Below are 25,496 nucleotides of genomic sequence, written 5' to 3'. Positions count from 1 at the left end.
ATTATATAACGGACTATGGTTGTTGATATTTATAAGTAATGTGTGAACACAAGTTTGGAAAAATATGTGATCGCAAGCAACACTAAGATGCTAGCGGAACGAGTGCTAAACACAGACTGAGGGAGCATGCCGCATGCGCACAATTCGGGACTTCTCCTCTCCTCATCACTCGTTATACGAAACATCGCTCGTTAAGCGAGGCAAATTTTTACAATCTGTTTTGCTCGTTATGCGAAGTACTTGTTGTGCGAGATGCTCGTTAAACGAGGTTCCACTGTATTTGTGTACATCAGTGACTCTCAACCACTGTGCCGCCACTGCGAATACCCATACATAAACGACGTCAGACAAGTAGTTCAATTAGTTCTATCGTCCTAGGCGGCGTTTGGAAATTGTAACCGGTGTTACCGGTAACTGCTGGTAGTTACCAAGGCGTTTAGAAAACGAGACTTAAATAACCAAGTGCGTTTAAAAATCACTGTTATGATGTCACCGGTTGTCTTTCGGTACTTACCGAAGTAACCGTGTGTGCCGCCAAATTTTTAAATTATTAAAAGTGTACCGTGACGAAAAAAGGTTGAGAATCACTGGTGTACTTCTAAGATAAAACAGTTATAATTTCAAAAGATTGTTCTACGCGTGCTTGACAACAGTTTCTGTACCTGTAAAGTTTACAGGTATGTTTTTGCAGATATCACTGGTTTTTTCAATTCGTATACTTTATAAACAGTTACATTAGTTCACTCATCTACCATGTATTTTTCTGTGGAAGGCCGTAAGACGAAAAACGTCGCATATGGATTTCCCATAATGGAGAAATAAATGGAAGATAAATTTGAAAATAATTCTTGAAATATATTTCAAATTATTATTCGGAGCAAGTGGCAAGGGTTTCATTTTCCAACAACACTTTTAAATGGTAACTGTGAAAAATACTATAATTTAGATGAATTAATTAAATATTTTCAACAAATGAAAATGCATTTATTATGATCATATCAAATTGCATTGGATTTGACACCAAATGCTAAGGAGACAGAAAAAGACATTTCATGTACTGTACACCGCACTCGACTATTTGGTTGTTACTGTACTCTCACTGTTGCCACGCCGATTAGCTTGCCATGGGTAGATTTCTTAGGCAATTTTCGGTAGATCGACTTTTTGTGGCAGAAAAAGGGTTGCACATAAATAATAACACGTTTTTTTTTGTCATTTATTCTATTATAAACTATAAAACAATAAAAAACAAAAAACTAACACAGAACACTTACGTAAAAAAATAATAATTTACTTATGTGAAGGTATGTCTCTTTAATCCGAATGAATAAATCCGGAGACTCCCTTACAACTATCAGGTTAGGTACTCCTTTATTGAAAATTACAAATGCATTTCGGGCCTATGTAGCGTTTATCTACACGCGCGTTTTTTGTAAATTAACTAAGTTTTTTGTTATTTTTATTTTCAATATTTCTGTAGCATTACACTGAGGAGGGGCTTAAACGCTACATAGGCCCGAAATGCATTTGTAATTTCCAATAAAGGAGTACCTAACCTGATAGCTGTAAGGAAGTCTACCGGATTTATTCATTCGGATTAAAGAGACATACATTCACATTACGTATATACAGCTACCACATCTGACATTGAGAATAATTTACTAATTTATTTTTCGGATATTAATAATAATTATTATTATTCAATATCTTCCGTTTCTATGTTGTTTAACACTATTTTTTATTTTTGAAATAAAATTATCTTTCACAGGAAAATCGTAACTGTAATTTTTTTCAACTAATTGTTTAGTGAGAAGTAAGCCAGTGATTGTTTCAGAGCTCAGTTTATTTCTTTGTTTTGTTTTTAACAGATTTATTGACGAAATTTATTAGCTGAAGAATGAGGCAGACACAAGATATTCTCAACAAAACCAGACAACACTGGAAAAACAAGAGTTTCATCGCCCAGAGTAATAGTTTTAATATTTCGCCAGAAAACTTGAACATCATTGCTAAATGACTGTATTTCTTAATTATTTATTAATAGTCTCCATTCGGAATCTAAACTTTGAAGCTCGCGATCAGTTATGAGATTAGGAAATAACAAAGCAACATCTGTAATTGTATGTATAGTCCCACTTTTAACAACGGTTGGGTTCAAAAAACTAAATTTTTTTATAGAGTTGTTTTTAAGAGGAAATCTAACAGTAATTTGGGTGCAGCCTTCAAAAATGGTGGTTTATTTCTGAAATATATGTTCGTAGAAATTACAGATAATAAATACTATATAAATATAATTATAGAAGTTTTTTTTGTGTTATTAATTTCGAATACATATAATACCGAAACCTTCTCGTTGGCGCCTTTATTAAATCGGCGCTTTGGCGGGAGCCACGTTGGCCATACCCTAGTTATGGCTCTGATGCTTACTATATGGCACGCGGCCTCAAAAAAGTTCGCCATCCCTGGTCTAGCTTATAACAGTTCCGATAGAACCGGGACAGTTTTGCACTCGGATCAGTTCTAACAGTTCCAGTTCCAGTTCCAGCATGAACGGGAACTGGATCTCTAGCTTTTAAACCGCTAGGTGATGCTGCAGGAAAGCTAGATTTCACGGATTTTTAGTTTACGGAGCGAATAACGGAACAGCCCCTGACCAACCCTCGCTCGTCAAGTGTAGGGGATTTTCCGCTAAATTTGCAAATGTTTGATTAAATTGTCTAGTGGAGGAGAAAAAAAATGTTTAAATTTCAAATGGCAGGTGGCGTTAGTAACTGAAAAAGAATAGAAGCATGGAGGATGATAGTGGATCGAGGAAGGTATATTATATTCTTATAAGAATGTTTATGTTTTAATAATTGAGAGAAGGGAAAGATAGAAACGAAAACGTAGAGAGTAGTTATTAACAATTAGCCTTGGTGGTTTCATCTACGTATATTCGTGTCTTCATTTATTTGTGATGTGAAAGTATAGCTTCGGTTAAAATGCAACAAGCGTGATAATTTCTGCTCGACTTTAATATGTGCTAAAGTGGAAATGCAAAAGAATTTGAATGTATAAAACAATTTTTAAAAACACTTTTGCATCATTATAATGCATTTTAAATACGTGCATCCGAACCATTCATTACTCACAAATGTTACTGATTAAAATTATATTGTTAATTTTTCGGAATTGATGTTGAGCCACACTCACCATATATGTTACTACAATGCATTTATGCATATACAGGCGGCCCTCAACTTTCGCACATAATTGCTTCCTGAAAGTGTGTGCAAATGTTGAATGTTCGAAAGTACAGGGATGTAAAAAAATATGCACCAAAAACTGTGCTTTAAAGTATTTATTTATCAATACATATACATAATGAAGTTAACGAGGTGTGTTTAAGTGCTTTCAGATGTTTTCTTTATAAAGTTGTCAAGAGTTAGTTGAATACCGTATCATTTTAAATTTGTCAAACCGCCATTACCTGATCGAAACACCGTGTTAGAATCTTCATTTAATCTAGTCTTCCAATCTTTGTGCAAACTAAGAACCTTAGCTTGAATAATTGAAAAACTCAGGACATCAACATCAATCCATGATGACAATGATCTTTCCATTTCATCCATCACTATGTCATGTCTTTTTGAATCAATCTTTGAAGATATATTTCCACAATTTTGAACGTATTCCTTAATTTTAATCTTATTTTTCAAAATTGAACATATCATAGATCTGTTTACATCGTACAAACGTCCAATTGAAGCAAAAGATTCACAGTTTTCAGAATGTTTAATTATTTCCATCTTTGTCTCGATCATATGAAGTTTATGAATAATTTCTTTTTGTTTGTATCAACACTGCAGTTTCTCCATTTCTCACTCATGTTTATCAATTAATAAGGACGAAATATTTAAACATAATCAAATAAATTGGCAAAACACATCAACGCACGCCCTAATGCAAGACTGAAACTGTTTTGACCTCTTGCTCGGAACAACACAGTAGTGAGTAGGATTCCGAGAAGTCCACTGTTGTAGGAAGTAATGTGTGTCCAAGAACGTACAGTGAACTACCGCACTTTATAGTATATGAGCATTCTGCATGGAAGCAAATTTTTTTATTATCAACAAAAATATTTAAAAAGTTGAATTTTTTAAAAATGTGCGAAATAGCGAATTGTGCAAAAGTCGAGGGCTGCCTGTACATCTAAAATATCATTCACAAATAATATTACTAGTTAAATTCTACTTTTAATAATTTTTTAAGGAATTGAGAGCAGGATGGATCACCTCACCCGGTTACAATACCTTTACACATGCACACCTGAAATAATATTTGCAAATGTGGCTATTGATTAAATTATGTTTTTGGTCATGCTTTTCGAGATTGAAGGCGGTGATGGGCTCTTAAAATATTGGTAAAAATTTTTTGCATTGTCATTGGACTTAGAAGGCTGAAACTTTGAGGATGTACCCATTTTAATTAGAAGTGGACAAAATTTGAGTTGCAGGATTTGAGGATGTGATAAAAAGCAAGTTAAATAGTATTTGTATTGAAATTGAGGGAAAAATTATGATTAAAATAAGTGTTCTTACATACTTATGTTAAAATAGTAATTTTTGCCTTCTTTTTCACCAAAAGTTATTTTACTTTAAACAAACTATTCTAGTTTCATCATTTGGTTGGTGTCTAGTCTTATAATATATCGGGTTTAGCGATGTTGCTTATATACAAACTATTCTAATTTATTATATAAATGTCTACTAGGACATATTGTATTGTTAGGACTTATTGTACTGGTTATGGCAGTATGTCATAGTTTGCATATATTTTATTTTTGCATAGGATATATATCATATTTTCTTGATTTTTTTTCCCTTTCTCTTTGTTTATTGTTTTTCATCTTTCTGGAACAACCTTTCCTCCTCAGGTGTGAGTGACTCACAACTAAGACAAAAGAAAGTAAGAAGCCCTGAGGGCTAAAGAGAGTGAGGTGTAGACCAATGTTGCCAGATTGGACTATAAGTAGTGGATTGGGTGATTTTTTTTTTTTTTAAGTGCCCTTGCTACAAAAATTTCAAATTGGGCAACTCACTACTTTTTGGGCTAGTTTTAATTATCTGCGGGCTACAAATCTTAAAAATATGCTACTTTTTATTTTCATATGTAAAATTGCAAAACATTGTTAGTTTTGTATAATACAATAAAAGTTTTGTTTGTTGAATATTTCTACTTGCAATGAACGATAGTTTTACTAAAACGTAACATGTTTGATACTTGTTTAATTCTTGTTTTAGTACTTTTTAATTTTTAGATCTGGCAAACTAGACTTTTGTTGAGTTCATGCTGTTGCAGTATCACTGACCATGTTGCTGTCTCAGTTAATGCCTAGGTCTACTAGTTGAACAGTATTGTGTAAACACAAACATTGAAAATTTAATTGTGTTACTGTATTACTCGTACTAGCATAATTGGTAAATGGAGTGAGTACAATAAAAACTTCCATGGCACACAGATAAAGAATTTAGCAAATGGATTGAAGAAGTGAGAAACCAGTGAAAAAGCATACTGTAAACTTTGTAAAGTGTATCTCAGAGCCCTCAAAACTGACTCAAGCAAACATGCATCTACTGCAAAACATTAAGAATACTGCATGCATAACTTTGCCGTCTCAACAAAGGTTGATAATCATATTTTCTCAAAAGTGTATGGTCACTACACTTGAACTCAAGTTAGCTGCATTTGTTATTTGCTATAAAAGCATTAGAAATGTTGATCATTTAACAGAGTTAGTAAAAAATGAATTCCCTTCGTCGAGTTCATTATCTATAGTGGTAAACACAAAAAATTTAAAAATGCATAGAAGTAAGTGCTCTGCTATTATTTAAGAATGTCATAGCTCCTGTACTGCTACAAGAACAAATTGAGAATATTAAGGATCATGTTTTATCTCTTATTGATGAATCAACCAATATTTCTTGTGTGAAACATTTATGCTTGTGTATTAGATATAATAACTCAAAGGATAATCGAATAGTGTCTCAATTCCTCAGATTAATTCCTATCACAGTTACTACTGCAGAGGCACTGCATGATGCTGTTAAACACTTTTTGTCTGATGTTGGTATCAATATTCAACAATGCTTTGCTATTGCAACTGATGGTGCATCTAACCTGTGCAGTATTAACAACTCTCTTTACACACGCATGAAAAAGGATAACCCAAATATAATAATAATAAAGTGCATCTGCCATTCTCTTCATTTATCTTGTTCACACACATCAGAGGAATTGCCTGAAAATATAGATTATTTGCTCAGAGAAACATAACTGGTTTCGCAGATCTGCTTTGCACAGTGATTCCTATATGGAGCTATACAAATTGATAAAAGATGGCGAGGAACCCCTAAAAATTCTTCCTCTTTCTCCTACAAGAAGCAATTGCATAAATAGATTCCTACATCAATGGGATGCTTTACAATTGCATTTTAAAATTAATTATTTTTTATTATTAATTAAAAATTAATAATTAAATATATATTTATTTATTTAGCGTATGGCAACACATCTAATTCAAAAAAGAACAAATCATAAATGAAAGAACACAAATCATAAATGTAAATCTAAGTTAGAAATATAGTTTAAAGCACTTTCAGTCACAATCAGGAAGTCACTCAGTTGTCCCAGAAAAGATCTTACTGGACAATCTTCCAAGATATGGTGTATAGTCTGTCTTTCAGCACCACAGTCACACTGCGGGGATGCAACTTTTCCCCACCTAAAAAGACTGTCCCTGCACAACCCATGTTTGGTCCGAATCCGATTTAACACACTCCAAAGATTTCTGGATAACTCAAATCCAGGTGGTCGCTTTGTGATACAAGGAAGTTGTCGGCTGTCCACCGGAGAGACATCAGCCCAGAGCCTTTTCCAAGATTCAGTGAGGTTGAAATTATTGGAATGCAGGGATTTAGCTCTTAATAGGGGAGGGTGTCTTGATTTAAGCCGGTTTATGCTGAGGTCATCAATATCCTGATGAATCGGGAGTTGTGGATTAGATAATATTTTCCTATATTCCCTGAGCAGAGTGCTATCCCTTCGGAGTGTAGATGGAGGGATATGGCTCAGAATAGGTAACCAATGGACAGGAGTTGATTTGAGAGTACCCTTAACCCTGCCCTTAAACAAATAAAAGCTGGCAAAGCCCCTGGAAATGATGGTGTCCATCCTGAATTCCTGTTACATAGTGGCAAGTACACTAAGCAATGGCTGGCTCATTTCTTTACTGACATCCTACAGAAAGGTACTATTCCTTTCGCTATGAAACAAGCTAAAATCATAGCTATCCCGAAACCTGGAAAACCTAATGATAGACCAGAGAGCTATCGACCTATCTCACTCTTGAGTGTGATGTATAAGCTTTTAGAGAGACTTCTTTACAACAGATTGAGCAAGACAATTTTTGAGAATATTCCGGTTGAACAGGCTGGCTTTCGACCGAATAGGAGCTGTATGGACCAGGTACTAGCCTTTACTACTTTTGTAGAGGCTGGATATCAAAGGCAATTAAAAACATCTGCAGTATACATCGATCTTACTGCAGCATATGATACTGTCTGGCGGCATGGCTTAATCTATAAGCTGCTCCGAGTGATACCCTGTTTAAAAATGGTTAAAATAATTGATGAGATGTTAAGTAACCGACCCTTTCAAGTTGTCATGGGAAATTCGAGAAGTAGGATAAGAAAACTAAATAATGGCCTACCTCAGGGTTCTGTCCTGGCACCACTGCTCTTTAGTCTTTACATAGCTGATCTGCCTCAAACGAAGGCAAGGAAATTCGGATATGCAGACGATTGGGTGATTGCCACGAGACATAAAGACCTTGCAATTACTGAAAAGATCCTGACAGAGGACTTATCAATCTTAGGACAATATTTTCGCCAGTGGAGACTTCAACTGAGTAAGACAAAAACTGAAGCTACATGCTTTCACCTTAATAACAAGCTGGCAAATGAAGAATTAAAGATTTATTTTGACAATAATTTACTGAAATATAATAAGAACCCGAAATATCTTGGTGTCACTCTGGATAGAACTTTATCCTTTAAAACACATCTGATGAATTTGGCTGCCAAGGTTAATACCAGAAACAACATCCTCCAAAGGTTATGTGGAACCACATGGGGTTCTTCACCGTCCACCTTACGGATCACTGCTCTTGGCTTGGTTTTCTCTGCAGCGGAATACTGTGCACCGGTATGGATAAACAGTACTCACATTAATAAACTGGATGCCCAACTAAACACTACCCTACATATCATTAAATATATAATTATTAATTAACTAAATTAATTATTTTTCCAGTTGCAACAATTGTTGCAATAATAATGTTCATTTCGTCTGCCATTTTGCCTAGTTGTCTAACAAAGAATAGTCGTTCAATGATGCTCAAAGCATTCTTAGTTTTACTCACTAAGCCACTGAGAATTCTAACTTAGGTGTTCTGCGTTACTGAACACGGTCCGATACAATAAGTCCTACTAATATGATATGTCCTAGAATTCAAGCTATTCTAACTTTAGATAAACAAACAAATCTTCCATCAGGAAGTCCTTATCATCTTCCTGACAGAAATTATTTCTTACAGTTTTGAAAGTATTAAAAATATTATTTATTTGAAATTATTTCCGGATAAAATACTTTGATGTCTTTAGGAGTACAGTAAAGAAGTCTATGGATATTGTACTATACTTGTATCAGCCATCCAATGGTAACAGTTGCAGAAATGAATGATTTTAACAAATTTTAATATTTATCAATTAAAAAAAAAATAAGATATTTATTTCATTTGACTTTCAAAAATTCATTATGTAAAAATTAAATTTCATTAAATAAAGATATTTTGAAATGTTTAAAAAAATGTTTTTAATATTTAACAGAAAAATTCATTAAAAAGTGAAATTCATAATATGGAAATTTGATTGTATTTGAAAAGAATTATGTTGATTTATGTGAGAACCTGGACTTTAACAAAAATCTTTTTTTGATTTTATCATATTTATTTTGACAACTAATGTTGTTGATTATCCTTTACTATCTGAGAACTTCTCAGTTTGTGTGTTCCTAGTGGTGAAAGCAATGCTTTCCCATGATTCTTTGACCCCCAGCCATGCACTACCATTTTAATATCAGAACTGATGGCTGAATGGGGGCAGTCACCGCCTGTTCCTCCAATGGTTACAGTTGTCACCTGGTCCTATAACGGCAGTCGCCACTTATTTCTCCCCGACTCAACAAGTTATTGCCTGTTCCTCAACCAACATAGAACTCTGTGCCTTTGAATACAGATTACCATCCTCTCCGAATACGGAATAGTCTCAATCCCAATGGGAGTACATCACCGCATCTCAAACACTCTCAACATGCTGACCTTCTCCAGTGTTAAATCAAGTAATGGACAGACCAACCTGTTCTTTTAGAGGATCTCACCAAAACCCCAGGTATTTACATCAATGCATGATTTAATTGTAAACTCTTTCTCTCATGACCATTTATGTTATATAGATCCATTAATTTAATATCTTACAAAATTTGTATCATGTACTCATTTTCTTTGAAAATAAACTGTTATTAGTTGTTAACCTGGCATCTGAGTGCAACACTTTCGATGCGCCATCTCTCCGATCTCCTCTATCCTGAACCCAAGTGCCTGTGCACACAGCTGCTTGCATGCTCATAACAACAACATTGAGATTAAACCAAAAACAACCTAGTTGCTGTCTGGTGTCTTCTATCTTGATGTACTCATCGCTGAAGTGATGATGACCCTTCGGTTAAGTGGTGCAAAGCATAGGGGCGCTTTGCATGTTATCACATTTACAGATCCTTATTTATTAGATATTTTCTTGCTTTATGACACCATTAAATGGCTTTATATAAAAGTGCTTGACTATTGAATATTTTTTCCTGAATATAATCACAATGCAAACAAGTTTTGAAAAACAAATAAAATTAATATAAACAATTTTTTAAACATTTTGTAGTTTTAGTTTTTTATTTTATTAAGTAAATGATAGAAAATATTGAATCATTTGAACCTTTCTCAATGAAAAATAATATAAAAGTTGTGTTAAAGTATTCAAATATTTTAATATTTCTCATTATGACTTACCATATTTTCCAGTGTATAAGACAACTGGGCGTATAAGATGACCCCCGACTTTTACAGTTAAAATATAGAGTTTGGGATATACTCGCCCTATAAGACGACACCCAGTGTATAAGACAACCCCTGACTTTTGAGAAGACTTTCCTGGGTTAAAAAGTCGTCTTATACACTGGAAAATACGGTATTTAATCATTAATTAAAATAACATAATTTAAAATCAATGATTTTTATTTCATTCTAGTTTTCATTATTTGGAAGGAATTTGGCAGAAGTACCATGCTTTAAACGGTGTTTTACAACTGGAATTTTAAGTGGATTGGGAGTAGGAACTGGATATTTTTTATTTACAAGTAAATATTATTTTCTATAAACTATGATATTAATAAGCCAAACAACCACCGGATTACTTCAGGCTACTTTTCTGTGATTAGTAGCCAGGTGTAATCTGGTGATTGTTGGCTTATTACAAATTTAAAAGCAAAGAACCTATTCCAACAATTATTTTAATTCATCAAATGCTTTCGGCTATCTTTGTAGCCATCTTCAAGATCAAACACATTTTGAATAAATTCTTTAACGTTTAAATATTGTGTTCTAAACAAGAATTATTTAAATATATAAAATTGAATAAATTGAGAATACAAATAAACATGTACAACACTGACAAAGGTATACAGAATGAAATAAATAAAAATAAAAGTAAAATATAAAAGAAAGTAAATAAATGTGTAAATGAAATATTTGTTTTAGACTTTGGTATCACATTGAGGAGGTACTTCCAAGCTGCTGATAAATAGGTGGCATTGTTATGGTTTATGCGTGAATTTAGGACACTGTGCTTATATATATATATTTTTCAAGAGTTTTACCTGCTTGCTGATCCCTATTATTTTTAAAAGCTTAGCTTCATTAAAGTTTGGTGCATTTTCTGGTACAATGGCCATTATAGCTAGCACAGTTGTAGTTTGCCTTTACATACATCATATTGATGCTCTTTAAGTCTTGTAGGGAGGTTTCTGGAAGTGTATCCTATGTATTTGCTTGTTTTGTTTCCCAGACTTAGATTGACTGCTATCTCATATACCTCGGGTCGTGTCAGGATCTATTGGGTCTTTGTCATTACATAAGCAGCTGTAAATAGTTTTGTTGCAGTCTTCTGTAGTGCCATGTATATATTTTCATTAAGGTTTAACATTTTTAGATTTTTGTGTAGTTCATGTAGTATGATACCAGTGGAAGAGAAGGCAATAGGGTATGATAAATACCTTATCCATCCTCCACAGATGCCTTATTTCTTGGATTAGCAGAATCTACTTGTTGATTTTTTCAGTGTGAGCATTTTTTATGTTTATTATTATTATTATGGGTTAAGTGAGATACACTCGGTTAACACTGGTGGCTGTGTACTATGCTGGACCAAAGTCAAAGCATTGTAACCAAAACAGGAATTAAAGAAGTGTATCAGTGTGTGTGTGTCTGTATTCAGGAATTTTCTCACAATATGACATGTATTCAATATAGTGGCCTTCTGTAGTGTGATGTATGTGTTTCTATTCAATTGTAATGTGCCCAGGCTTTTGTGTAGTGTGTGTGGTATGACACCTGTCGAGGAGAGAACAACAGGTACAATAAGCACTCTATCCATCCTCCACAGATGCCTTATTTCCTGGGCGACTTCTGTGTACTTGCTAATTTTTTCAGTGCATGCGTTTTGTATATTGTGAGTGTTTGGAATGGATATGTCTATAATGTATGTGATTTTATTGTGTTTGTCAATGAGTGTGTTGTCTGGTCTGTTGTAAATTGTTTTATCTGTGATTATGGTTCTGTCGTATTACATTTTGTGCATGTTGTTTTCCAATACTGTCTGTGGAATGTATTTGTAGTATGGTTCATGGATGTCTACTAATTTGTGTTTCTTTGCAAGCTCTTGGTGTATTATATTTGCTACTTGATTATGTCTGTGTAAATAATCTATCTGTGCCAAGAGCTTGCAACTAGAGGTGATGTGTTGTATAGTTTCTGGCATGATGTGATTATTATTATTATTATTATAATATTACTACTACTATCACTACATATTTTAAACATATAATCAATGTTCTCTCTAAGCTGCACGGCCGTGCACTGCTGAAATTGTTGCCACGCACGAGAATTTATGTGCCGCACAGGCGAGCATGCACACTGATTTGAATTGTTGTTTACTTATTTCTCACTCTGTCTGCAACATGATTATTGCTATGTATATTTTGATTAAATACATTAAATCATTGACAAAAGATAATATTTTGTATGGAAGTATGTTTTAAAATGAATTTTAATCTCTACTTTATAATTATTTATTTTAATTTTTATAGGAAAAAATAAGATTTTATATATATATACAGTAGAGCATCGATTATCCGACTTAATTAGGGACTGGGGTTGGTCGGATAACCGAAAAGTATAAAAAAATACATTATTAGTATAGTGTATTAGGCCTGGTTTAAATACTAGCCTGTCTTTCATGGTCGAGCCAGTGCTGCCAGCTAAAACATGCAAAAATTTAACAAAAATAATATTAAAGTAGCCAAGACATAGTCAAATATTGTAGCGCCACATCACTAGCGGATATTTGAATTTGCCGACTAGAACACGGTCGGTTAATCGAGGGTTGGATAATTGATGCTCTACTGTGTATATATATATATATATATATATAAAATCTTATTTTTATATATAGAGCATAAATTTTTCTGAGCATATATATAAGCTGAGCTGAGCATTATTTTCTGAGCATATATGTATATGCTCAGAAAAATTTTTTGCTAAGAATCTGCTCAGAAAAAATTTTTTTTGCTCAGAGAAGTATATGTTTCGCTCATCTACAAAAAAAATTAGAGGGAACATTGCATATAATAATCATTATGTCCATTTATTGAATATTAAGTAATAATTCATTTTAATATCATAGACAAACATCTCAAAACCCAATCTCATATATTGATCTTGAACTGGATTATTATAAATATTTAAAAACAAAGAACCTATTTCAGCAATTATTTTAATTCATCAAATGCTTTCAGCAGTCTTTGTAGCCATCTTCAGGATCGAACACATTTTGAATAAATTCTTTAACATTTAACCTGTCCTGCGTTGTTCCCAAACATTTTCGTGTTGACCTCATTTGACCTGCGTGGGCATTCCTGAATATATTCATCTCTGCATCGGAACATTTTTGGTACTAGATGTCACTATGCGTCATAATTTTTATATTAAAACGAACTTTCAAAATATAATTTTTTTTCAGAATCTATTTTTTAAAATTTACTTGTTAAAAGTATACGGAAAATTATTTCCTTTCTATTCCGACTTATAGATCTGAAATATAACTAAAAAATTTTTCTCAAAACATTTATAAAATGAACTTAAAAAATCTTAAAGTTAATAAAAAGTTAAAACGAAATCAATTCGCAGAGAAAAAATATCATTTATTACTTTAACAATGCTCCTAAATGCATTTCGCCTTTACCAGGCCTCTTCAGTAGGTTTAACATTACAAAGCTCATTTCTCGACAGTAACTCAGTGGAGAAAACCACTTAAATGATTTACAAAGACTTCCCAGCATTCCGCTGTTAACACTCCCGTATTCAAATTTACATTATTACTTTGCATAATAATAGCAAAGTGTTCTTTAACTTTTCGCTTTACATTATTTTTCTCTCTAAATACAATTTTTAAATTATTAACATTTATATTACAATTATTAATATTACAATGTTGGAAGATAGGAGAATTACTAATTTTTAATCTTACAGCGGCTAGATGTTCCGACAATCTGATTTTTAATTTTCATTTAGTTTCACCAACATAATAACGGGTTGTTACATGTACATTCCAATCTGTAAACTACTCCATCTTCTTCCAATAAATCTTTTTTGTTGTTAGTACTTCTTACAATCATCAGTTCCGATAACCTATTATTTTGGGATGGAGCCAATCTAATTAATTTTTGATTAAGAAACTTATTATATTTTTCATAAATACCTTTGATATATGGAAAGGATACATACTGCTTTATTTCTGGACGTTGTTTAACTTTAAATCTATTTTTAAGAAATCTGTTGTACCATTTAGTTAATAATTTTCTCGGATATCCATTTATGTTGATGACATTCTGATCATATATAATAGTGCTGTAACAACAAATTTGCAAATCTTGGAACAAGCTAATAACATTAATCCAAATATTAAATTTACTCAAGAGCATGAATTAAATAATCAGTTAAACTATTTGGATATAACAATTAAACGTTTTGATGATCATTTGGAATACTGTAAGTTTGAAAAACCATGTAATACGAAAAAAGTAATTAATTTCAAATCATATTGTCCTTTAAACCAAAAATATAATGTATATTTAATGGAATTAACAAAGATTTTTTCTAGAACAACAAATATAGACCAAAGGAATAAAGAGATTGTAAATACACATAGGAAATACATCTTAAATGGATATCCGAAAGTTTCTTAATCAAAAATTAATTAGATTGGCTCCATCCCAAAATAATAGGTTATCGGAACTGATGATTGTAAGAAGTACTAACAACAAAAAAGATTTATTGGAAGAAGATGGAGTAGTTTACAGATTGGAATGTACATGTAACAACCCCAGTTATTATGTTGGTGAAACTAAATGAAAATTAAAAATCAGATTGTCGGAACATCTAGCCGCTGTAAGATTAAAAATTAGTAATTCTCCTATCTTCCAACATTGTAATATTAATAATTGTAATATAAATGTTAATAATTTAAAAATTGTATTTAGAGAGAAAAATAATGTAAAGCGAAAAGTTAAAGAACACTTTGCTATTATTATGCAAAGTAATAATGTAAATTTGAATACGGGAGTGTTAACAGCGGAATGCTGGGAAGTCTTTGTAAATCATTTAAGTGGTTTTCTCCACTGAGTTACTGTCGAGAAATGAGCTTTGTAATGTTAAACCTACTGAAGAGGCCTGGTAAAGGCGAAATGCATTTAGGAGCATTATTAAAGTAATAAATGATATTTTTTCTCTGCGAATTGATTTCGTTTTAACTTTTTATTAACTTTAAGATTTTTTAAGTTCATTTTATAAATGTTTTGAGAAAAATTTTTTAGTTATATTTCAGATCTATAAGTCGGAATAGAAAGGAAATAATTTTCCGTATACTTTTAACAAGTAAATTTTAAAAAATAGATTCTGACTCCATCGCTTTGATAATTATTTTGGATAATTTTTTTTGTTTTTATATTTATTAATATATCTATTTTGTTTGTGAAAAATAAAAGAATAATTTTGAACAATAAAATAGCCATGATTACTTTTATAAAAAATGTGTAATTTTCATTAGGCTTAACATCAACAAAAATTCAACATGGTGTCACAGGCGCCAGAGAAGAATTTCAACATCAGATAGGTTAAATATTGTGTTCTAAATGAGAATTATTTAAATATATAAAATTGAATAAATTCAGAATACAAATAAACGTGTACAAAACACTGAGGAAGATATACAGAATTAAATAAATAAATAAATAAAAAGAAAAGTAAAAAAATGCAGTGAACAGTGATACCAAAGACTAAAACAAATATTTCATTTACACATTTATTTACTTTATTTTATTTTTTACTTTTATTTTTATTTATTTCATTCTGTATACCTTTGTCAGTGTTGTGCATGTTTATTTGTATTCTCAATTTATTCAATTTTATATATTTAAATAATTCTTGTTTAGAACACAATATTTAAACGTTAAAGAATTTATTCAAAATGTGTTTGATCCTGAAGATGGCTACAAAGATAGCCGAAAGCGTTTGATGAATTAAAATAATTGGTGGAATAGGTTCTTTGTTTTTAAATATTTACAATAATCCAGTTCAAGATCAATATATGACATTAATATGGCAGTGCCGGCCACAGAGTATTTAAAACTTGTCATAAAAATGACAAGAATCAGCTGTAGACTGACATTTCTACAGAAGTGCAAACTCAATAAGGTATACCCGACATCAGTTTGGAGTATCAAATTTACCAATCATTGTGATACAATTTTTAGGAAGATTAGGGATAACTGCATGAAACAAATAATTAGAATAACGAGAAGTAAATATGGATTAATCCAAACAATCATACATCTAGAAGACAAACTCATATATATAGATTCCTCTATCTTTTATGAAACCAATGCTAAAGCAGTGGCAATCACAACTAGAAATGAATACAAACTTAAGAAAAAGTATGTGAAAAAGATTAAATGGCTATGTAAATGACAACCCAAGAAGTGTAGCACTTCCTTAACTAACCAGCTAATATGGTGGGATGCACTGGTTTTCCAAAATGTCTACTGGAGGCCAGAAAGAAAGGTCCATTCTATGCACCATACATTCCTCTCCCTCTGAAATGGAAAGAATAGTCACTCCACTTAAGGATCCAGAAAAAAAGGCTCACAGATGGGAAGCAACCTTGAAAATATTAAGCCAGAAATGATGGGAAACCAACAGGGAAAGAAGATATATCACCAACTCAAAGAAATGGCTAACAGAAAATGATATAGTTCTAACCAGAGCGGATAAATCTAAATCTGCGGTCATCATGAACAAGGGTTCATGATGACCACAGATTTATGAATATTTAGGATTTCAACAGGCCAAACTCACAGAACACACAAAAATAAACAAAGACTAACAAAAGAATATAACAGTAGATTAAACTTAATAGTAGCAACACAGCTGAATTCAAAACACATTTAAAATAATTAACACATATGTTGTCCTAGTAGTTACATATTCATTTGTTGTTTTACATTTGACATATACAGAACTAGAACAACTCCAAAGGAAAAAAAACTAACATTAGCAAAACACAATAATCATCACCCTAAGTCATATATAGAAAGGCTGGCTCTTTCTTGTAAAGAGGGAGGGCAAGGCCTCACATATATTTTAAACTTTGCACTATAAACAAATATAGACACTGTAAGAGATTTTTTTACAGAAAATAAGAAACATCACAATTACACAAAGCAGCAACTCTTGCAGACAAAAACAATACACTATTACACTTGTTGCTGACCTGGATCTAACTCAATACACAAAATGTACATATACCATCAGACAATCTTGGGCTTGGAAAGGAGCTCAATGATTTCAGCCAGAATTACATTGACTGAACTGTGTCAAATTTCTGACTGAACAGAGAGTATTGGACCCTCACTCCATTCCCTGACTTCATCCCCACAAATTGCCAAACCCTTTGGCTGACAGATCAAATTTTGCATAGTTACTCTCTGCCATTCTGTGGGAAACATACACTGTCTCATAATGAGGACAACTCAACCCTTTCCCTGAGTTTCAGGGCAACACTGGACATTCTGTGCTAGTATAACAATACTATACATAAAAATTTATTTTTATATTTCTTAATATAATTCTTTAGAAAAATAGGCCTACTTTTACAATTAATTGCTAGATTTTTGATTTGATTTAGATTATCTATTATCTTGTATTTTTAACTTCATTATAAACATAATAATGAAAACATAAAATAAATTCTATAATACTTCTTATTTACAATAGTGTTAATTTTATTGTAGGTCGTCCAAAACGTTCAGCAGATTTAGGAGTGTTAACATTTACTGTTGTTACTTTAGGATACTGGTAATTATGATTTTAATTAGATGATAATTCATTATTAACTAAAATTGAACATTTTTAATGAGACAAATATGTTGTTTTAACTTATTTTGTTTTTTGCCTTGTGAACACCTATTAGGGCCTTTTTCTAGGTCCATCATGTGTTTGGCTGGATCAAAATGGGCAACCAGTGGTGAGGGATAGGGTCCAACTTGCTCATGAAAAATTTCTGGCTTTCTCCTGTTCTGATTCAATCCCATATCCTCACAGGCATGTTGATGCTTTAAAGCCTTAACTATTTCACCCATCCAGCTGACAAAATTTTACCCCAGTAGGAATGTAACTTAAACAGGAATACTTAAAACAGAAAAAGCTCTTCAGTAGTTTAAAGTATTGTTTATCAAAGTAGAGAAACAGTATAACAGATTTTTTTAATTATGGTGAATAATGTTTTAGCTCTCACACTATTAGTTATAGAGAAAACAATTGAAATCTTAATATTCCAAGTAATTTATAACTGGTTTGATAAATTATTTTTATCATTAATGTTTCAATTATTTTAACAAATAATTAATTAACGTTAAAATTTAGAAATATGGATTTAAGTATTTGAGAAATTAGATGAAAAGTAGAAAGATTTTTTTGAGATAATATTAATGCTAATTAAAAAATTAAACTTTATTCTGAACTATTACATGTTATATTTACTTACATAATTAGGCCTACTTATTTATACACTATGTATATTTATATTATATTGATTTATTTATATATTTACTTTATTTATGTTTACTTATGTTAATCAAAGTATATGAATTGGGAGCAAAATAATAGTTTCTAAAACAAATCTAAAATTTTAACAAATTAAGGTATACTTGTAGGTATACTATCTATTTATTGTGTTAACAAATTTTCAAATTTAATAATTACTTTATACACTGTATATACTGACAGAATTTTGGTTTACAGATTTTCTAAATTTAAAAAGTAAGAAAAGTTTGATTTAACTGTTTGGTTAAAAATAAGAAGAAATAAATTTTGTTTTATCAATTTTAAAAATTTGCAGATTTAATATTCTGATCATGGTCCCCACATGATAGTGACTGACTCATGAACCTCCAGGATGTGGGCCTCCATTCTGATTTTCCGGGTTCATGAGGGCCAGCTTCAATTTTTTGCTTTGCTTGGATTTTCATGTGGAATATTGAGTTCAATTTAATTGGAGTATTTAATTCTTGACATATATTAAGTTAATAATAGTCACTTAGAATATTAATTAAATTAACAATCATAAAAGTATAAAAATTACCTTTGAGTCATGAGGAAAGTTGAAAAAACTTTTATCAGAATTTTTCTGTTTACAATTGAAGAGCTTATTTTCTTAGTGACATATCTCCATTTTTTTTTAAATTCATGGCACCAATACATTAATAGGCTTCTCTATAGTGATACAATATTTTTTTCCTAAATGGGTGTTTTTTTTTCTATTGAAAAATATATCAAAAAATTGGTTTTCTTTTCAAATGTTCCTGGGGGCCCAGCTGTAGGATGTGGGCCTCCATTCTGATTTTCACTTGTTTAATCATTTTGGAATATACAGTAGAAAGTTGAAAATCGGAATCAATTGGGGACTGGGGTTGTTCTGATTAATCATTTGTTCTGATTACCCATTATGTACGAAAAAATACATTAACCTGTTCGATGTTCAAATTTTTCTCCAATGCGTGTCGCTTCGTGTTGAATTTTTCTCCGTTGCGTGTCGCTTTGCGTTGAATTTTTGTCAATTTTAAGCCTAACAAAAATTTTTATAATAATAATCGAGGCTATTGTATTGTTAAAAATTATTTCTTTATTTTGTACAAACAAAATAAATATATTGAAGAATATAAAAACATGAAAATTATACTTTAGAAATAAATCTAGTATCAAAAACGTTCGATTCAGCATGACACAGTCCGACCGAAAATCGTTCCGATTACCGTCGTTCCGATTAACGACACTCTACTGTAATTCACAAAATAGGATTTAGTGTGATCCAAAATGATTAATGAAATTAAATAAAACTATATTATTAGAAATATTTAAAAAAATTCTTTTAAAGATAAAACCACATTGCACATCTATATTACATAATCATACAAAACATACTCAAAACTACTAAAATAATCATGATCTTTGTTCTGATTTTCTGATTAAGTCACGTTTTGAGAGATTTTATTCATCTGTAGCTAGCTAGTTAATATTTTGAATTTACATTTCTTTCATGAATCATTAAATATTTTTTCCATGAAATCTTGTAAAACAATAATTTAGAGTTTTTAAATAAAAATGTAATTGAAGTTGATATTGATAATTTCAAATATTTTATGTTGGCTTCTGTTTAAAGTATATAACTACAGAATAAAAATCATTTCATAATTATATCTAATTGTTGATATAGCTTCCAAGATCAATATAGATTATAAATCTTTAGAAAGACTCAAAATCATTAGCTATTATTAAAGTATAAAGATAGCTAAAATATACATTTTATAGATTGAGAGAAACTATTATTATTTTATAAATGAAGCAAAATTAAAATTGTTAACCTTTACTAACAAAATAATTTTTAAATTATAGGTTTTTCTGTAGATATGATTATTCAAAGAAAAGATTTCAAATGGCTCAACTAAAAAAAGGACTTCAAACTTCTGTTTTATTAGAAGGAACAGAAAAAGATTTTCTACATAGTGACAAAAATCAAAAATAATTTTTATTCATGTTTATGTTTAATAAAAATTTATTTATTTTGTAGAGTATTATGCTTATATAAAATTTTTCACAGCTAATACAGTATGATCTCTTTATATTCATATTTATGCCAACACATATTAAGCTTTTAGCCTCTACACTCAACAACAAAATTACAAAAAATTTTTGTTTCCAGTCAAGTTCCATCTGTGATCACAAGTAGTAAAAAATTACTATTACTGTAATTTCACAAAATTTATTTATAATGCTTAAAACCACATTGTTTTACCTTTGTATTCAATAATAGAATTGATTTTATTCTTAAAAATGTTTGAATAAAAATTTTTTAAAATAAAATTTGTATGTAGAGCAAAATTATGGAAACTTCTAAAAATAATTTTAAAAAGGAAATTTAATACTTTGTCCAGCTTTCTTTAGCTGAGATAAGTGCAACTGTATCTTTAGTTTCAATTAAAGCATTACACTCTTTTGTAATGTTTAGCCACACTTCTTCCATAGCAGTTTTCAATGATGCAACACCATGTGGCTTTGCTTCTGTCGCTTTTTTCTTCATTTTAACTCATGGCATTCATATTAGGATTATTTCCTGACCAATATAATAGTAGAATTGACTTCAAACTGATGTTTGGTTGAACCTGCTAAATTGCGTGGTGCTCTATCCCACTGATAGGGAAAATTTTGAACTTTTTTTAATCTTTCACTCCTAAAATTGAGCAGTGGGAATTAAATGATCTAATATTTTAATGTAGCTAGTCAAATTCAAAGTGTTCTAAGTCAAACAAATACTTCCAACACCATTAGTGAAGATTGTTATATATGCTTTGCCTTCTGACTTATAAAAGCTGCATAATATTTTTCATGTGGACAGCAAATAACTCTTCAAGCATTTCACTTCTGACTTGCAAAATTAATTTTAAATGCTCTTATTTGTTAGTCAATTCAAAATAATTTGGAACTGAAATATTTACATGATTAACAATTATTATAAACATATAATAAAGTATATTTTTTTTTATTATAAACAATGTTCTTGTATTATGGATGTAACCAGTTGAAAGCACGTGGACCATAGTACAATAAGACCTCGTTTAGTGCTTAGGATGCATTCCTAGACAACAAAGTGTTAAACAAGGTCATTTTAACCCATAGTAAATAGGGAAAGGGAAACACACAACCAAAAATAAACAAACTTTAATTTTAAGTTGTTGTTATATTAATTTGCATAATAATAATATGTTACATAACACACAAACATATGCACACAGAAATGTAAAGTTCATTTTTTGTGAAGGTTCTGGCTCCTGAAATTCTTGATTTTTTTGCAATGAAGTCATCTAGTGTCATTTGTCACTTTCTTTTTCTTTTGTTAGCAAATGTCAGTAGCAAAAGATCACATACAGAATGCCTCATCTTTTGCACTCCTTTCAAAATCTGGATCATTGCTATAATTTGATCAACAATTTTGATTATCATTATCAAACTTTTACTAAGGAAATTTGTAGCAAGTTCTTTGGGTTCTTTGTTTTCAGAATCACTATTTTCCAGTTCTATATGAATTCCTTGTTCTGCCAGTTCTTGAAGGTTGTTATTGGTAAGGCTCACACCAGAAACCTGCAGTAACTCTCAATATCCTGCTCATGTACAGTACATCTCCTAGTCCTGCTATATGGATTAGGTTGACAATTTGGTCAACGATAGACTCTTCTCATTGAGAATCCTTGGATACCTCTAGCCATACCGTCTTCCATACTCCATTCATGTATTTATCAGTTAATTGTTGCCAAGCAAAGTCGATATTGTCTATGACATCCACGATGTTATATTTTTTCCAAAATTGCACCAAACAAACATAGTTTTAGGGGAAGTACAGCGCTATGATGAATTGCCACATTTTGCTGATCTGTTCATGTTCAGGAATAATCTTATTATATACGAATCGATGAAATGCAGCAATAATTTGAATAAGCATAACCCTTGACCCTTTTTAGACTTCAAGCAGACTGCGTTAATTGAGGAAGTGCTAAATGAGGTCTTACTGTATGCACTATTAAAAAGTTACTAATATTACACATTTTCTGAGGAAGAGGAAAGTGCATATGCAGTATTATAATTGTCATACCACTTAATTAGCAAGAACAAATGATTACTGGGATTCAAAAATATATTTTAACTAGTAGAGTTGCTTGGGCAAAAAGTAACGATAGCAAAGATTAAGATTATTAGATTATAGCCGACCTTCCCGTTTTCACTGGGTGCAAGAATTAGGTCCCCCCTCTTCGGAGGCTAATTAGAAAATTTTTAGATGGGGCTAAAAATATGTCTGATTTCCTGCAAAAATGCAAAACACCACATCTAAAATAGTATAGTATAAACTGAGTTCTTCAGGGTAATCCTTAACCCTTTTCCCCTCCCCTGTGGGGGGATTTCCAAAAATCCCTTTTTAGTGTGCATTCTCATGACATACTCTAACTGTGCACCAAATTTCAACTTTCAACTCCTAACCATTTGGGCCTGCAATTATTATTATTATTATCAACCCATCTTGATTATATTATGCGTCTCGGCTGTCTTAAGTACAGTATCATTTTAAATTGAGGACTGACATCATTTTACAAGCGTTTTATCTTGCTAATCAAGAGTTTTGTAAATTCCAAAGTTTTGGAGAGTTCTGGAATCTTTCATTTTATATTCCAGAAAATTTGGAAAGTTTAAAATCTAGTTTTGCCAGACACCTTGGTTGTATATGGTTCTGCATGAGAATTTACTCATTAGATGTTGGATCCAATCCAACATTCAAGTATTGTATGTGCACTGGTGCTTTCCATACCTCCCCTGTTCAAAGTCTTTATAAGGATGCTTTTGAGCTTCCACTGTCACTTGGGAGAAAACTCTTTTCTCTTTTATTACATTGAATTGAAATTTCAGACTAAACCTCCTGTATGAGCATTGTCTGAATCAAACTTAAAAGATTATTTGAAGCTTGCCCATTCTGTATCCACTTTGATGTACAAATGGATATTATAACCAGCATGATTGTCACGAACAGAACCAACATCTTGGTGTGAGGCTGCTACTGTTCCACTCTGGTTATCTCCTGTTATACTGTAGAAGTTAACTTTAGCTTAAAGCAGTTGCCTGAATAATCTACTCCAACCTGTATGCAGACAGTATTTTGTAGAAATCCATCACAGAAACAAGAATATAATTCTCACATACACAGGTGGATCAAAATCAGATAACTATGTTGATCAACCTTTTCCTGCTGTGATGAAATCCTTGCAGATAAAATTACACTTTTGGCTTACATTTTTACTGCAGAGTTGTAGGCTTTCTACTTAGCTTTAAAACATATAAGGAGAAAATGCCATCAATGCTTTATGATTTATGACAACAATATACTTCAAGCTTTGATCTTGTCTAAGCCTATTTCATACAGTATACTTTTTAAAATTGTGAGGCTTTGGAAATGTCCTGGAACCATATTTGTTAATATTTTAATATATAATTTTCTTTCCATAAAAGGTAAAATTAATAATAAAAATGAAATAAAACTTTTTCTCAGAAATAAGACAAAGAAAAACTAAACAATGTTAAGTCCTAAGACCAACTATCTCTGGTTGGGATCAAATTAAATGCTGATTTTGACTCATTTCGCAATCTAAGTTGAGATCTCATTACACTTAGTAATGAGTGAGGATGAGGAAAGATGACCATTCAGAATGGGCAGTCAGGGACAGAAAATAATAACTCTGAATTTCAAGAAAAATAGAGCTTCTCTCTCCAATTTCTCAGTGCCACATCTTACTTGCATTCTCTACCTTGTCCTCAACACTATCTGGATTGACCTCACCTGCTGTGTAGACTTTTAACAATAATGTCCTGGAGCAGCCAAAACAATAGAAGGATCCTCTCAGGACTCTCTCTTACAAAAGGAGAAATAGAAGATTTACAGTCTTGCTCTTCTTTATTTCTGTAAGTATTTTCTTTTCTTTTTTTGTTTAAATAAATCAGAATGATTTTTTTTCCCTTGTAACTGTTGAGTCTGACTCAGTGTCTATCACACCAAATACAAATCTACATCTCTCTTCCATTCTGATTTGAGAGCACAACTCAGCAACCTCACAAAATTCATCTTTTCACAATGAATTTCTCTAAAATTTTGCTGTGTCCCAGACCATAAAGGCATAAAAGGAAATGAACAAGCTCTCAGCTACAAAGTTAGCCCATTCTTCAATGCATTTAATACCTGAAAGTAGTGACTTGTCATTGAAAAATGGCTAGCAGAGATATGACAGAATATGAAGAATGAACAAGTTCACATTAAACTACACAAGATCCGTCGATAGAAAATTGAACACTTAATGAGGTCTAAGACAGGAGATCTGAAGTTTTTCTTACTCATCTGACTCATAAATACCTTTTGAAGGATGAAAACCAGCCATTATGCTAATACTGGTAGTGTTCGAAACATGAAAGTGCACTGATGAATTTCTAAATTCCATGGCTTCTCACATGTGGAACAAAGCGATGTCATTCAAAGCTAAAACAACGCATTCTTTTAAGTGTACAAATCTTTCTCTTGTTTTTCTGTAGTTGAAAGATTTCTCCTTATTGCAGGGAGAATTGAACGCTTTTAGGTGTAGGGCGATTTTTTTTGTTTTTGTAGTTAGTTTTATGAAACTTAGTATTTAACAATATTCCCATTTTATGTCAGAGGATTTTGTGTCAAAATGCTGATGTTTTTAATCAAATAATTAATTTATATGTTTAAGTCTGGGCTCAAAAACTGGCTTTTTAGTTGGGAAACCCTGGTTTTCAAATTATATAAATTTCTTCAAAAAATTGGTTTTTCAAAACTGACAAACCCTATTGGCAGTAGTGTAAGTTATTTATTTTTATATTTTATATCTACTAAACAGATTATTAATTTAAC

General features: G+C 31.6%; 1 protein-coding gene across 1 annotated transcript; it reads left to right on the top strand.

The window, feature by feature from the left end:
• The first annotated feature begins 2,573 nt into the window (after positions 1–2,573).
• Positions 2,574–20,640, top strand: l(3)87Df (lethal (3) 87Df). The gene is made up of 4 exons (XM_067282528.1): positions 2,574–2,816; positions 10,398–10,506; positions 17,773–17,836; positions 20,432–20,640. The coding sequence occupies exons 1-4, from the start codon at positions 2,790–2,792 to the stop codon at positions 20,559–20,561; spliced, it is 330 nt and encodes a 109-aa protein (XP_067138629.1). The 5' UTR covers positions 2,574–2,789; the 3' UTR covers positions 20,562–20,640.
• The last annotated feature ends 4,856 nt before the right edge of the window (positions 20,641–25,496 follow it).

This window comes from Centruroides vittatus, unplaced genomic scaffold (genome assembly GCF_030686945.1).
Source record: "Centruroides vittatus isolate TY-2023 unplaced genomic scaffold, ASM3068694v2 contig_958, whole genome shotgun sequence".
Classification (NCBI taxonomy): domain Eukaryota; kingdom Metazoa; phylum Arthropoda; class Arachnida; order Scorpiones; family Buthidae; genus Centruroides; species Centruroides vittatus.
The sequence above is the reverse complement of the archived record's forward strand: the minus strand, read 5'-3'. Positions and strand labels throughout refer to the sequence as shown.